We start from the raw sequence: 13,333 nt of genomic DNA on the forward strand, positions 1-13,333 counted from the left end.
TGGCTGTGGAGATTTTTTCCATTTAGCCACAAGAGCATTAGTGAGGTCAGGCACTGATGTTGAGTGAGGAGGCCTGGAGTGCAGTGGACATTCCAGTTCATCACAAAGGTGTTCAGTGGGGTTGAGGTCAGGGCTCTGTGCAGGCCACTCGAGTTCTTCCATTCCCACCTTGGCAAACCATGTCCTCATGGAGCTCGCTTTGTGCACAGGGGCAGTGTCATGCTGGGACAGGTTTGGGCCTCTTATTTCCAGTGAAGGGAAATTGTAATGTTACAGCACGCAAAGACATCCTATACAATTGTATGCTTTGTACTTTGTGGCAACAGTTTGGGGAAGAACCACATATGGGTGTGATGGTCAGATGTCCGCAAACATTTGGACATTGGATATAGTGTACCATCTTTACTGATTATGGATAACCTTTTCTATGGATACTGACTGTGATGCCCAAATACATCTCACTCTGAATATAGACATTTGCATCCTGCCTCATCTGCCAGCATGTACACCTTGACTTTTTAGATCATAATGCACCACGGTGCTAAAAAACACTTTAGAAGTTTAAAAGTCCATAATAATAGTCCTAAGTTACACATTCCAGAATGTACAGTTGATCCCTGTTAGCTAATTTCTTTGTTGTCATCTTGCTTGTACTTGAAATAGGTCCCAAAATCTATGCAGTAGAGTTGAGAGATGGGGAAATGTGTCAGTCAGAGGATGCGCTCTCCCTCTTTATCTCAGAAGTGCACACAACTGAGGCTTTTCACATATCAGTCCACAAATCGCTCTCCACTGCCTCTTCCTGCTTCCTGTGTGAACTGCTGCTTTAAAGATTTCTCTCCTGTATTAAACAAAAGAAACAGCAATGGTAGGTTATATAAAAAAAAATTTTTTTAATTGACCATAAGTGCAAAGAAATGTATTGTACATGTAAACAGAATTTATATTTTGGTCCCAAGATTTTGGTCCCCAAATTTAACTGGAGCACTTACACCTAGCATTTTTGACCCCTTGCTACAGTAATAGAGGAGCAACCAGAAAAAGGTGTTCTGCTTTTTCAGCTAAAGTAGCAGTGACCCACATTTGTGTCCGGTAGCTGTTACTTTTCATGCTGAAAACCAGTCATTCTTGATTGTGGTCTACAAAACGTACCCCTATAATTTCACATCCATCAGTTCTGTGCAAAGTATTAAATGATCAGTCTGCATTTAACAAAAAAAAAAAAAAAAAAAAAGTTCGTCTGGATCTGAATCAGGGAACTTTAAATGGATTCCATTTTTTAATTTCTCTCTCTCTCTCTCTCTCTCTCACACACACACATACACACACACACAATGGTAACTCAATGGTAACTGGTGCTTTTTAACTCAACACCCTGCAGCTGACTGTGCCGTAACTCTGCCAGGTGGAGGACACATACATCCTTGAGGAGCTTCAGAACTCCAGCTGTGTATGTGTGTGTGTGTATGTGTGTGTGTGTGCACGTGTTTGTGTGGTTGTGGGTGTGTGTGCGCATGCGTGCGTGTGGGTGTGTGTGGGGGTGTGTGTATGCATGCATGTAAAATGTCAGTACCAGTAGCTGGGATGTTAATGAACACATTACACTTTGTTTACACTCTTTGTGTTTACACAGTGTAGTAGCTGTGTAGCTTTCTCTCTCTCTTTCTCTCTCTCTCTATTTCCCTGTTCGTCTATATATATACTATATGCCTGGAAGAATGGGAGAAACTGCCCAACTCCAGTAGTAGAAAGCTTGTAGAGACTTACTTATGAAGACTTGAATTTGTAATAGCTGCCAAAGATGAGGAATATTTATCCAAATGAGCGTTTACAGTTTTTGATTTTTAATATATTTGCAAAAAAAACCCCAAAACGTTTTTTGCTTTGTAATTATGAGTTACTGAATACTTTCTGAGGCCACGGTATATTCCCTTTTTCTCTTTCTCTATGTACATTTTCAGGCTTCCTTTTTCTTTTTTTCTCTGTCTTTCTCTCCCTCCCTCTCTCTAACTGTTTTATTTTTATGACAAACAGGTTCACACCCTTAACAGACGTAGGATGATGTTGCACTAGAGCCAGTGTTACTTGTATACTCTCTCTCTCTCTCTCTCTCTCTCTCTCTTTTCTCAGTCTCCTGTCTCTTTTCTGAGAATTACGTTCAACCCTGGGTGAAGGTCAGATTTGTTCTTTTGTTCTCTGTGGCCTTGCGCTCTCATGATATTTTTCCACATTTTCAGAAACAAGGAGCTCTGTGTATGTGTGTGTGTGTGGGTGTGTGTGTGTGTGTGTGTGTGTGTGTGTGATTCCAAGTGCAACAGAGTATTACACTTGTGAATTTTTAATAATTCTCCAGACTCTATTCATTTGAGAATTTACAAAAGTCAGGGTTAGGGGTGAACTTATCATTCAAACCTTTCCCTATGATGCAATTCATATGAACTCAAATGAAATGCAACCACTTCATCCTTGCTTTAAAAAAAGAAATAAACTGGACACAAAGGTATACACTGTAAGGTTTACTTTAACGTGAATTCATTCAACACTTTAGATCTTAGTGCAGTGTTGAATATATTAACTCTATGTGCTAATTCAGAACTAGCAGCTGTGTGGGAAAGCATTGTACTCCTAAAGCATGATTTTATTCCTCTTGTGTCTGGGAGTGTGTGAGAGAGTGGTGGTGGTTGGGGTGGTGGTTGGGGTGGGGGTTGGGGTGGAGGGGGGGTGCGGTTAGAGAGAGCATGATAGGGTGAATACAATCCAGCTGAATACAGAGTGTGTGTGACCTTGCAGAGCTGCTTCAAATACACACAGGCATTTCACCCAGTTCCCTCCCACACACACACACACACACACTTGTGTTGCCAGATTGCTCTCATTTCCCTTATTTAATCCTTTTTTAATCACGCAGCCCTGAGAGAAATGACCTTAGACCTATGATAAGTTAGACTTCTTCCCTTTTTTAAATAATAGATTTAATGGTGACTTAATGGGTGTTCAGAGGTTGAAATTTTCACAGCATACTTATGAAATCATAATTTATTTTCTATCTGAAAGCTTTTCCCCTCTTCAGTAATATGGGCCGTTTTGTGTACCTTCTTCACCTATAATCCCAGTTAAGATTCAAGAGGGGTGAATACTTATGAACAGCACTGTAAATATATTCCATATATAGTCTGTCTTAACCTAGAAAGCTAATACTCTTAATCATCCAAAGAATCTATAAACGCTAATGAGTTAGAGAAGCATATCTTTGAATATATTTTTTAAGGCTGTTAATTTTGTACAGAAAAAATATCAGTCAACAGTCTGTATTACAATTCTGAATATAGAAAAAAAAAAAAAAATTAATCTCAAATTAATCTCTGTGGTATGCTTTTTGGAATTTGTATTTTTAGGATTATTTTTTTTTTTTACTGTTTTCAAAACTCCTATTGAGTTTGACCCATAACCTTGACCTATAATAATACTTATTATAATAATATGTTTTATTTATTTCCACAGCTCAAGGACACTTCATATTCCAAACTAATAGACATAGGGGAAGAAGAAAAAAGGAAAATTATATTTTATACAAATATTTAATATATTATGTATTTCTAATATTGTATTATAAATATATTGTAACCAATGAATGCTTATATATATATATATATATATATATATATATATATATATAAATATATATATATATATATATGGCAGCCCAGCTTAACCACTTCTTTTTATCTATCTAATCTGGCACACCCTGTTGGAAACAGTGAATCTGGCAAATCTGGCCGCTTGATTACTTCAATTAGTCAAAATAGTATCTCTGACTAATTAAATCAGTCTTGAAGAGTTTCTGGCAACTGTAAAGGAAGCAATCCATACAATCTGGCAATCATGTTCAATCAATTCTGGGAAATCTGACGATAAAAGTTTCAAACTCATAATCTTGATTAGTGACCTTGATCTGTTCAATCTGGCAACACAGCTCAGTTTAGACCCTCCCTCTGGCCACCCAGCTCATTCATAGGAACTGTTGAGCACTCGTGGCTTCCAGATAGCACACCTCTGAAGTCGCACAAACTTCTGAACTTGCTCAAACTTAAAGTTTGAGCATAAACTCTTTGTCTTTCTCGAACTGTTATCTCACTTTGTGCAGATCCTCTCTGAATAATTTCCCTGAATTCTGTTGATGAGGAGGAACCGAAAAGCAAGTGACTCCAAGTGAACTTGAGCAAACACATGGTTTTAGAGTGAGTGTAGTGGAGGTTTGAGTGTAGTAGAGATACAGACTATTTTTAAGGTGCTTCAGAGTTGTGCTATGCTGTTTTGAGTTTATAGTGTCAAAGTTTTTTTTTAACATTAGAGTCTCTCGTTTTTGGGGTTCTTCTTGAGTTCTCTGATTTTGGATGATGAAGTGCAAGATCTGTCTAATCTATGCCTGCATAGTAATCGGTGCGCTTACGCTCATAGCAGGCATTAGCATCATCGTGGTTGGGGATTTGCACACACGAATAGAGGAGAAGCTCAAAAGGGTAAGTTCATTTTACAAAACACACTTGCATCCTCTTTGTGAGCCTCTTTTTCGAGACTTTGTACATTAGTGGTCTTGGCTGAAAAGTTTGCAGTTCTTCCACGTGGCTTGGTGTTTCTCCTTGACAGGAGAGTAAATGAAAGAAGCATTTTACAAGGCAGTCATTTTCTCCCAGGAAATTGAATACAATGTTAAATTAGCCCTTTAACTAGTTCTTTAAATGTTTTTATTGTTTGCTGTGATCATTGATTTCTCACAAGGCACACAGCAGTGTCAATATGCAGCATTTTATATTCTGCCATCCATGAGGAGAAAAGCTGAGGACTTTCACTCAAACGCTCTGATTTTTCACTTTCTGGCCATATGTACAGTTTTACATCCAACATCATACAGGCACCGTTGTTATAGAAGTCTGTTTACATTGCATTGTAACATATCTTTCATACACTCTTAAAAAATGAACACGTGAAAGATCTGCAATGTTTTTTTTTTGGAAAGTAAAGGGTTCTCAGCTTCTCATGTGTACTGGGAACCTTCTCTGATAAGGAAGCACTCAGTTATAGGGTTCTGCATAGATCTTCAGAGGGGAAAACAACCCATTAATGCTTTAACCTTTTCCCCCCATTTTTTTCTGTCTTTGGTATACAGTAGCAGTAATAAGTTTTGGACACATTGACTCAGACAGATTTCCTTCATTTTTATGATTTCCTTCTTTTAGAATGACAGTAAAACAAAACTATGCACATTGGATTATGCAATGATGTAAATAGTGTCTACATAGTCTTCAGTCTAGCATTAATGATGGTCTTGCACAATCGTGGCCTCTCTAGGCAGCTACGCAAAGGAGGGGTCTTGTCTGCTTTTCTAACAGAAAACCATCTGCTGAACATGTTTTGGCTGCTTTTCTAAGTTCAAGTTGTTAAATAAAAATGCTTTTGGGGATTGTCACTTCAAAATATGATTGATTAGACCCATGTTTGGCCCATTGTAACTTGTGCATTACATTGTTGTGCATTACATTGTGGCCTCCCGCCCTTTTGTTTTTTTAGGTTAGATTCTAAACGTTTTGGAAATAAATTCATACCTAGTTATCAGCTGAACTATTAATATTAATCTTAGACCTTAGACCAGGGGGGTTCAACCAAAATTTGTGATGGTCCAGCTACATAAAATTCCCTGCTAACAAAAGTCCAGATAAGCTACTAACAAGACTGAATGGCATGAACAGTTTCCTTTTAATGCTTAACCATTAGTGTTTAGTTTGTGTCTATAGATAAGACAAACCAATTTGAAGTTATGTTTTATTTCGCAGTGGAGCTTTTCACATTACCAGGAGTTCGAGTTAGCTGAACAGATGAGATGTCTGTTTTGAACATAAAGTAGAGACTGATACTTCTCTGGACAGTCATCTTTACATATTTTAAGTTTTTTTTTTCTTTAGCAAGCCATGTCATCACTTCACCAATTAGATGGTAAAGCTAAGAAAGTCTGAAAACTTGTCCCTTTCTCAGTGAGATGCTTTCAGCTAAATAATTTGCATCAATGCATATTGTCATTGGCCATAACAAAGAATCTGCTACAGAGGCCACGATGGTTCATGTTTTAAAAACTGGCGTGAACAATGGACTGTTTTCCCCACATGCTGATCGGCTCTAGCTGATGACCCCTGCCTTAGCGCGAAATGGATGCGTCCAAACCTTTCAGACTCTTTACAAATACACTGCCTACAAAAAAGTATACTAACTAGCTAATAACAATAAACTGTTGCACAGGGTAAATGACACTAAAATAGCACTCACAATAAAATAGTTACAACGTATAAACTATAGTGTAGATTTGAAGTAAAACAGGAGCGATAGAGTAGCTAGTCTATCTCGGCTCTAATTATGTGAAATGTATTTAGAAACATCATATGCAGTATGCACATCATGAACAAACGCAAACATTAGAAAGTTCATCATAAAAAATAACGATAAAAAACAAATCTGTTTTTAAGAGATTCTTGTGTTCACACAGCCGTTAAAAAAAACAGAGTCAGATGTCTTAAATTTGATTAGGTTTTCTAACTTTCCAACACTGTTTTGTGGAATATTAGGATTTGAAGTGAAGTGAAGTGCAGTGTGGCCAAGTATGGCGACCCATACTAGGAATTTGTGCTCTGCATTTAACCCATCCAAGTACACACACACAGTAGTGATCTCACACACACACACCGTGAACACACACTTGGAGCAGTGGGCAGCCTTTTTTTGCTGCGGCGCCCGGGGAGCAGTTGGGGGTTCGGTGCCTTGCTCAAGGGTCTCACCTCAGTCGTGGTATTGAGGGTGGGAGAGAGCGCTGGTCATTCACTCCCCCCACCTACAATCCCTGCCGGACCCGAGACTCGAACCCACAACCTTCAGGTTCACCTTCGGGTTGCAAGTCCGACTCTCTATCCATTAGGCCATCTCATTTAAGAGCAAACAGAGAGGCCATCTCAAGGGGTCAACAAAATAATTGGTTGTCCAGAGCTCTGCTCTTGGGGTGGAGGTGCACTAATGGACAAATGGATGTTAGAGATAAAATTCTGTAATCAGCAAGAAACAGCTACTGAGCATGATCATTTTAAAAAAAAAAAAAAAAAAAAAAAAAAAGTGCGCTTTGCCAGGCAACTTATAAGGGATTAAGGAATGCACTTCTTTTTCTTCAGGCAGGGATGAGGGAATGGAATAAAAAATACTTTCACCAGTGGCAGAAGGTGTCAGAACATGTGCAAGAAATTATAGTGTTATTAATAACAAAGAATGAGAATAAAATATTGGTATCAGTAATCAGTTGCTGGCTGTTCTGCACCCAAATAAAGATATCTGGAAGAGAGGCACATATTCCAACTTCATTTACCATTTAAGCACGCATTACGGATTATAGATGATTTGCCACGTGCCATGTTTTTAAACGGTGTGCAGACTTCATCTAAGTTCGAACAATCCAAGTCCTTAAGTATTTAATAAATGCTTAATTTGCTAGGCTAGCATTCATGCTCTGGTTCTGTTCAGTTCAATAGCTTATTTCTATGTATACACTACACGCAAGACACATTCCCTCAGCCTGGTCCTTGCAGGAAAATACCACCCAGGGTGCCACACATCACTTGAGAACATATTAGAAGGCTACAAGGCTAAATGCATTTCAAGCAGTTGTTGTTGAGTCATCATATAGTCAACCAAAATCCAAAGAATTTCTAACATAACTAATTAAACACCAGATTCATCAAATTTATTGCTGTCCTGTAGACAGGGAATTAGCCAGTATACAGTAAATGCCTTGTTGAAGAGGCTTACACATGGAACTGAACACCTACAAAAAAGCACAAGATAACAGAAAATTTCATCCAGACCAACCTTTTCCACTACTAAAATATGGACAGCAGCAGTAACCACACCTCTTAAAAATGTATTTATTTTAACTTGACCTCTTCTTACATTAACACCACCTGTGGATGGTCACAAAAACACCGAAGATATTTCGGCCACACCCATACGCACCATTGCAATAATATTATGCCTTTTGCATTATGATCATAAAATTGCCATGATCATATTCTAGCTCTATTAAGAGCTACTATTAAAAGCTATTCAGATTAAAGTGGGGTTAGTTTTATTAGCTTAATTTTGCATTATGCCACAGCTAGCTTAAAAATAAGAGTAACAGTGGATTAACTAGGAGTAATAGGAATATCTGGATTTTTTTTTCTTGCTGCTCAGACTGGTGTGTAAAGGTATGAAAAGTCAAAATTACACTGAACCTTAAAGGTTAGACACTTTATTTTATTGACAACTTCATTCGTATCAAATTGAACTAGATTAACCTCAGTAACTGCAGAGGATTGCATGAAGTAAAGCCTGCAGTTTTAATTCAAATCTGGACTAGCATGACTGGAAGTGAAAATCCTTCTCACAGTCAAAAATAACGCTGACAAGCCTAAAAATCATGCTTCAGATCCAGGTTTTTATATACATGTGTGTGTGGGCATGTCTTTTTGGTTTGATGCCACATACCAGAGCCGCTGGGTTTTGTGTCATTCTCTTTAAGTTTTTCAGGGTTTTACTGTTATAAAACAACACGGCTGATATCACAGTGTATGTGCATTAGTCGATATGTGTAATGTATTTCAAGTTAATAATAAAATATAGTAAAATTTGACTGTAGAGAGAAGAGAAAAGAGGTTAAATGTTGCTTTTTTACATATAGGATACATGCATACAGGTCTAACCTTTTGAATTCTCTGTTAGGAACAGTATATATTTCACCATTTATCAACAATGGATAAGTAGGGAATAAAACACACCAGGGGGTGTTATAATAGGTAAATTATCAATGACAAGGTGGTGTGATAAGTTACCACCCTGAAATGTTTTATTCCTCTTTTATACCCCAGGAATTTGTCAATGATTACAATTACTTGTTAATTAAATAACGATATGTGGTATGTTTTATTCATTTATGGTTACGTTAAATGTTGTGGAACATCCGCGTAACAACTTAGCTCCTGTTATCACTTATTTTATAGCAAGAATTCAACAGCACTGTGGTATAAAGTTTGTTAAAGCATAACTAATGTGTGGATAACATGTGCGTCTTTTGCTGAATCTGTGCACAGGAAAACCTGAATGGAAAAATTCAAATGTTGTTGATGTTTTATGATGTTCAGAAAGAAATAAATGGGGTTAAAACAGTGTTAACTGTAAAATTTGACATAAAATTTGGAGTACAGATAAAGTGAAGCTGTTAGTATGGCTGAGGAAAACTGATTTTTGGTATAGATGTGTAGATGTGTTTCAGTTTCTGTGTGGCTGATACTTCTCATTTCTCATTCAAACTGTAACCCTATTCAAATTTTCCATGAGGAAGCAGCTATATAGCCACATTCACACACTCCCACCCAACCCCCAACACACACCCCTCCCCCCAATAAAAAAAACCCAAAAACACAGACCCTGCGCCCCTGTTTCACAATTTCACACACTTCTTTCCTCCAGACCTTTTCACATACACACCCTCACGCATCTGTTCCATGTCATATCCCTCCCTTGATCTAGGGAATATAAACTACATTAAGTGCTTTAATTTGAGAGACAGTGGGTTGGAGATGGATGGACGGATAGAAATTTGCAGTAGAAATGTTCCTCTGATTGTATACAATAAATACAATCCGGAGAAGAGGAGGAGAACTGACATCAAACCTACACTTCACAGTCTAAAAAACCCAAACAAACAACTCTATAGATGTTATAAAAGAGAAATTTCTCTTTAAGGGGTAATGTTTGCCCTGGTCTTTGAAGAAAAGTTTTTTTTTTTCTTCAAAGTGGAAAAAAAACCTTTGATCTAAAAATATGACAAAAAACAACAAAACACAAACACACACACATACACACAGAGAGAGAGAGAGAGAGAGAGAGAGAGAGAAATATCCCAAGATATTCCTTTCCTTGTGGGGTCATTTGGCTGATCCCCATCAACATTTAAAAAACATTCCCATACAGACATCACACAAAAACCCTACACACCAAAACAAACCACAGACAAACATTTTTACCCTACATACCCTTTCGATTTTCCTCTGTCTCTAAATTTCACATTGTAAGTAAGAAAATTTCATTTACTGCATAAAGAACACCTAAAAACAACAGAAGTGCAACTTCTGAAACACAACTTCTGAAACATAAAGAACACAAATACACACACACACACACACACACACAGTTGTCTTACTATCCTTGTAAGGACATCCACTGACATAAATATTAATGCAGATAATTTTATAAACTTGACACATCACAGGCACTGCTTTCTCATTATCATATCTCTAAATTTTAGCTGAAATTGATATTTAACTATTAACGTACATGCAATTAGACATAAGTGTCTAAATACACTTGTTGACTCAATTCACTTTTTAGGAAAAGCCCATTGTTTGGAATACTGCCATGGACGCTGCATGGACAGTGTTGTGGACTCCAGTCACTTGACTTGGACTCAACATGGACTCAAGTCACAAATTTACTGACCGTTGACACGACTTGACATAATTAAAGAACACTTACTACTTGACTTTGACTGACTTTGCAAATGACTTCACAAATACTCATATTTCCTTTGAGTTCTAAAGTTTGTCTAGAAATGATTTGTGTAAATTTACTATACTAATTATTACTCTGGCCTTCAATTTGGTAAAGAGCACATTATTTAGGACTTAACTTAGACTTAGGACTTAGAACTTGTTTAAGACCTAACTTAAAGGACTTGTAACCTGACTTGGACTTATCAATCTTATAGACTAATCTAATAGATTTGAACTTGAATGCAAAGACTTAAGACTTACTTGTGACTTGCAAAACAATGACTTGGTCCCAACTCTGAGCATGAATATCACAACACAAGTCAAGGGCACAGTTCCTCAAGTCATTCCATATCATAGCTGGCATTTACATGTTCCTTTATTATAACATGTATATAACATGCATATTAATGAGTAATTATTTGTGACAGATATCAAATATCTTTAATATAGATAAATTACACAGTGAGCTGAATGATGGACGAGCCACATAAATGAAATGTATAATTGTTGACACATTGAAGTTTTCCATGTTTTTTTAGCATTTTTGGAAGGAGTCTCCAGTGTTAGTGCTTTGTAAGAGTCAGAGGTAGAGCTGTAACTTTAAATTTTTGGACAAAGGTAAGTCTTCAGGACAAAGAGCTTTGTGTGTTGTGGTTTAACAAGCTGTGTTTTTTGTCTTATTAACTTTAAGAGAGAAAAAAAGAGAGGTTGTTTAGGAGAAAAAATGGTTTATATCTGTTCTAATTGATAACTTGTTTCACAGATGTTCCTCAAGATTAAATGTAATTCTAAAGGGATAAAAAGCATGTGTCATTCATCAGTAAAGAAAATTGTTAGTGTTGGTATATTGTGGTATAAGAGGAATAAAACACTTCAGGATCACATCGCACCCACGGATCCTGTAACAGCACACCCTGAAGTGTTTTATTCTTTATTTATACCACAGCACTGTTGAATTCTCGATTCTGATTGGACAGAAGGTGATAATTTGAATGAAACTTTAAGTATTTATATCACATAATATTAAAAGAAGACATCAGTTTAAAAAGATATACATATAAATACAGCAAATTAAAAATGAAGACTATAATAGTCGTCAGTTGAAGGAGATTGAAAGGGAGTGAGAGAGAGAGAGAGAGAGAGAGAGAGTGTGGAAGTTGGTTTTGAAACACTGACATGGATGTCATAACACGAATCAAGGGCAAAGACATTCTTGGCAAATTGAAACAGAGCCGCTATATTTTTGCACCCTGATGAACTGGACAAACATGTCCCTGGTGAAATAAATAACTCACTTGCTGAAATAAGTGAGTACAAAGTTAAAACAAAAAAATAATTGTAGAAATAAAAGCCATCTAGATAGATGATTAAATAGCATTGCAAATGAAAATTTGAGTAATAAAACAAAAACTAAAACAAACAGAAAACAGCCGAAACAACTAAAAGAGCATTTTGAGCTAGTTGTGTGAGCAGGAAAATGGGAAGCAATAGTTTTTTCCTGAAATATAAGAATGAAAGCGTTAAAATTAATGCTCACTTTTGAATTTTGAAAGAACAATCATAAATCAAAAGCCACAAATTAGACATGCTCCTTGTGATAAACCTTATCTGAGCAAATAAACTTCCCTTCTGGACTTTATCACTGTTTAAAGATTCTGGCAAATTTGGGAAACATCCCAAGAGTTTACATAACCAGTATTTTATGGTCAGATTTCTAATTCGTGGGGAAAATAATTTTAAAAATCTGTTTTTTTCCAACACTAAACTTTATAGATTTGATTCACTTGTTTTAATGAATATGAAAAATCTTTTTTTTTTTTTTTTTTTTCAAAAGTCATATTTGTGTCGTAGAGATTATGATCAGAGAGTAACTGGGTAAAATGAGAGTGTTAAGTGTTAATATTAAAAAAAACAATGACTTCTGTTACATTCCTGCCTGCTATAGAAGTCTACACATTCGTGGGAAATGCGTTTGTGCTTAATTTCCTTAAGTATTTTTTAAAACTGATCTTCACTGATCTGAAAATAAGCTACATTGTGTATTGTATATTAAACAGTACAGCTGTGTGGCATATAATCTACAGTGTTTTCTGCGTTGCTGGGACACGTTCTTGCTAAGCAATAAAAAAGGGGGCTAATTATTGGCTTTGAATGTTTTGTTTACTGATTAAACCATAACGACGCTGGTGAATTGGTTGTGCTTAATTAATGTGTAATTATATTCAGACAACCCCAAACATCCTCTGCTTGCACTTCATGTGAGTTCACATGTTACTCAGCGTTCCAAGCAGATCTACCTTTCTCTTTCTCACTTTATATTTACTTCTCAACAGCACTAATACTAATAAAGCTTTACGGTCTATCTCCTTCTCTCTCTCTCTCTCTCTCTCTCTCTCTCTCTCTCTCTCTGTTTCATGTTTCTATCTTTTTCCATCTATTTATCTTTCCCCTTCTCTCTCTGTCTCTCTACTTCTCTCTTTCTTTGTCTCATTCTGTGTCTCTATCTATCTATCTATCTATCTATCTATCTATCTATCTATCTATCTATCTATCTATCTTTGTCTCACTCTGGCTATCTATCTATCTGTCTCTCTTTTTGGTCTCATTCAGGTCTCTGTCTATCTATCTCCATTTGTTTATATATATCCGTCTCTTTCTCTCCCTCTGTCTCTCTAACTTTCTCTCTTTCTCTCCGGTTTCTCTCTTTCTTTTGC

The 13,333-nt window shown here is 36.7% G+C and overlaps 1 protein-coding gene across 1 annotated transcript in view; it reads left to right on the plus strand.

Annotated features, from left to right (window-relative positions):
* The first annotated feature begins 4,018 nt into the window (after positions 1–4,018).
* scarb2b (scavenger receptor class B, member 2b) overlaps positions 4,019–13,333 on the plus strand; it is a 38,683-nt gene continuing 29,368 nt past the window's right edge. The window contains exon 1 of the mRNA XM_026928796.3: positions 4,019–4,520. Coding sequence (XP_026784597.1) covers positions 4,395–4,520 — 126 coding nt within the window. The 5' untranslated portion in view covers positions 4,019–4,394. The remainder of the gene's footprint in view (positions 4,521–13,333) is intronic.

The sequence above is a fragment of the Pangasianodon hypophthalmus genome, chromosome 15, assembly GCF_027358585.1.
Source record: "Pangasianodon hypophthalmus isolate fPanHyp1 chromosome 15, fPanHyp1.pri, whole genome shotgun sequence".
NCBI classification, from domain to species: domain Eukaryota; kingdom Metazoa; phylum Chordata; class Actinopteri; order Siluriformes; family Pangasiidae; genus Pangasianodon; species Pangasianodon hypophthalmus.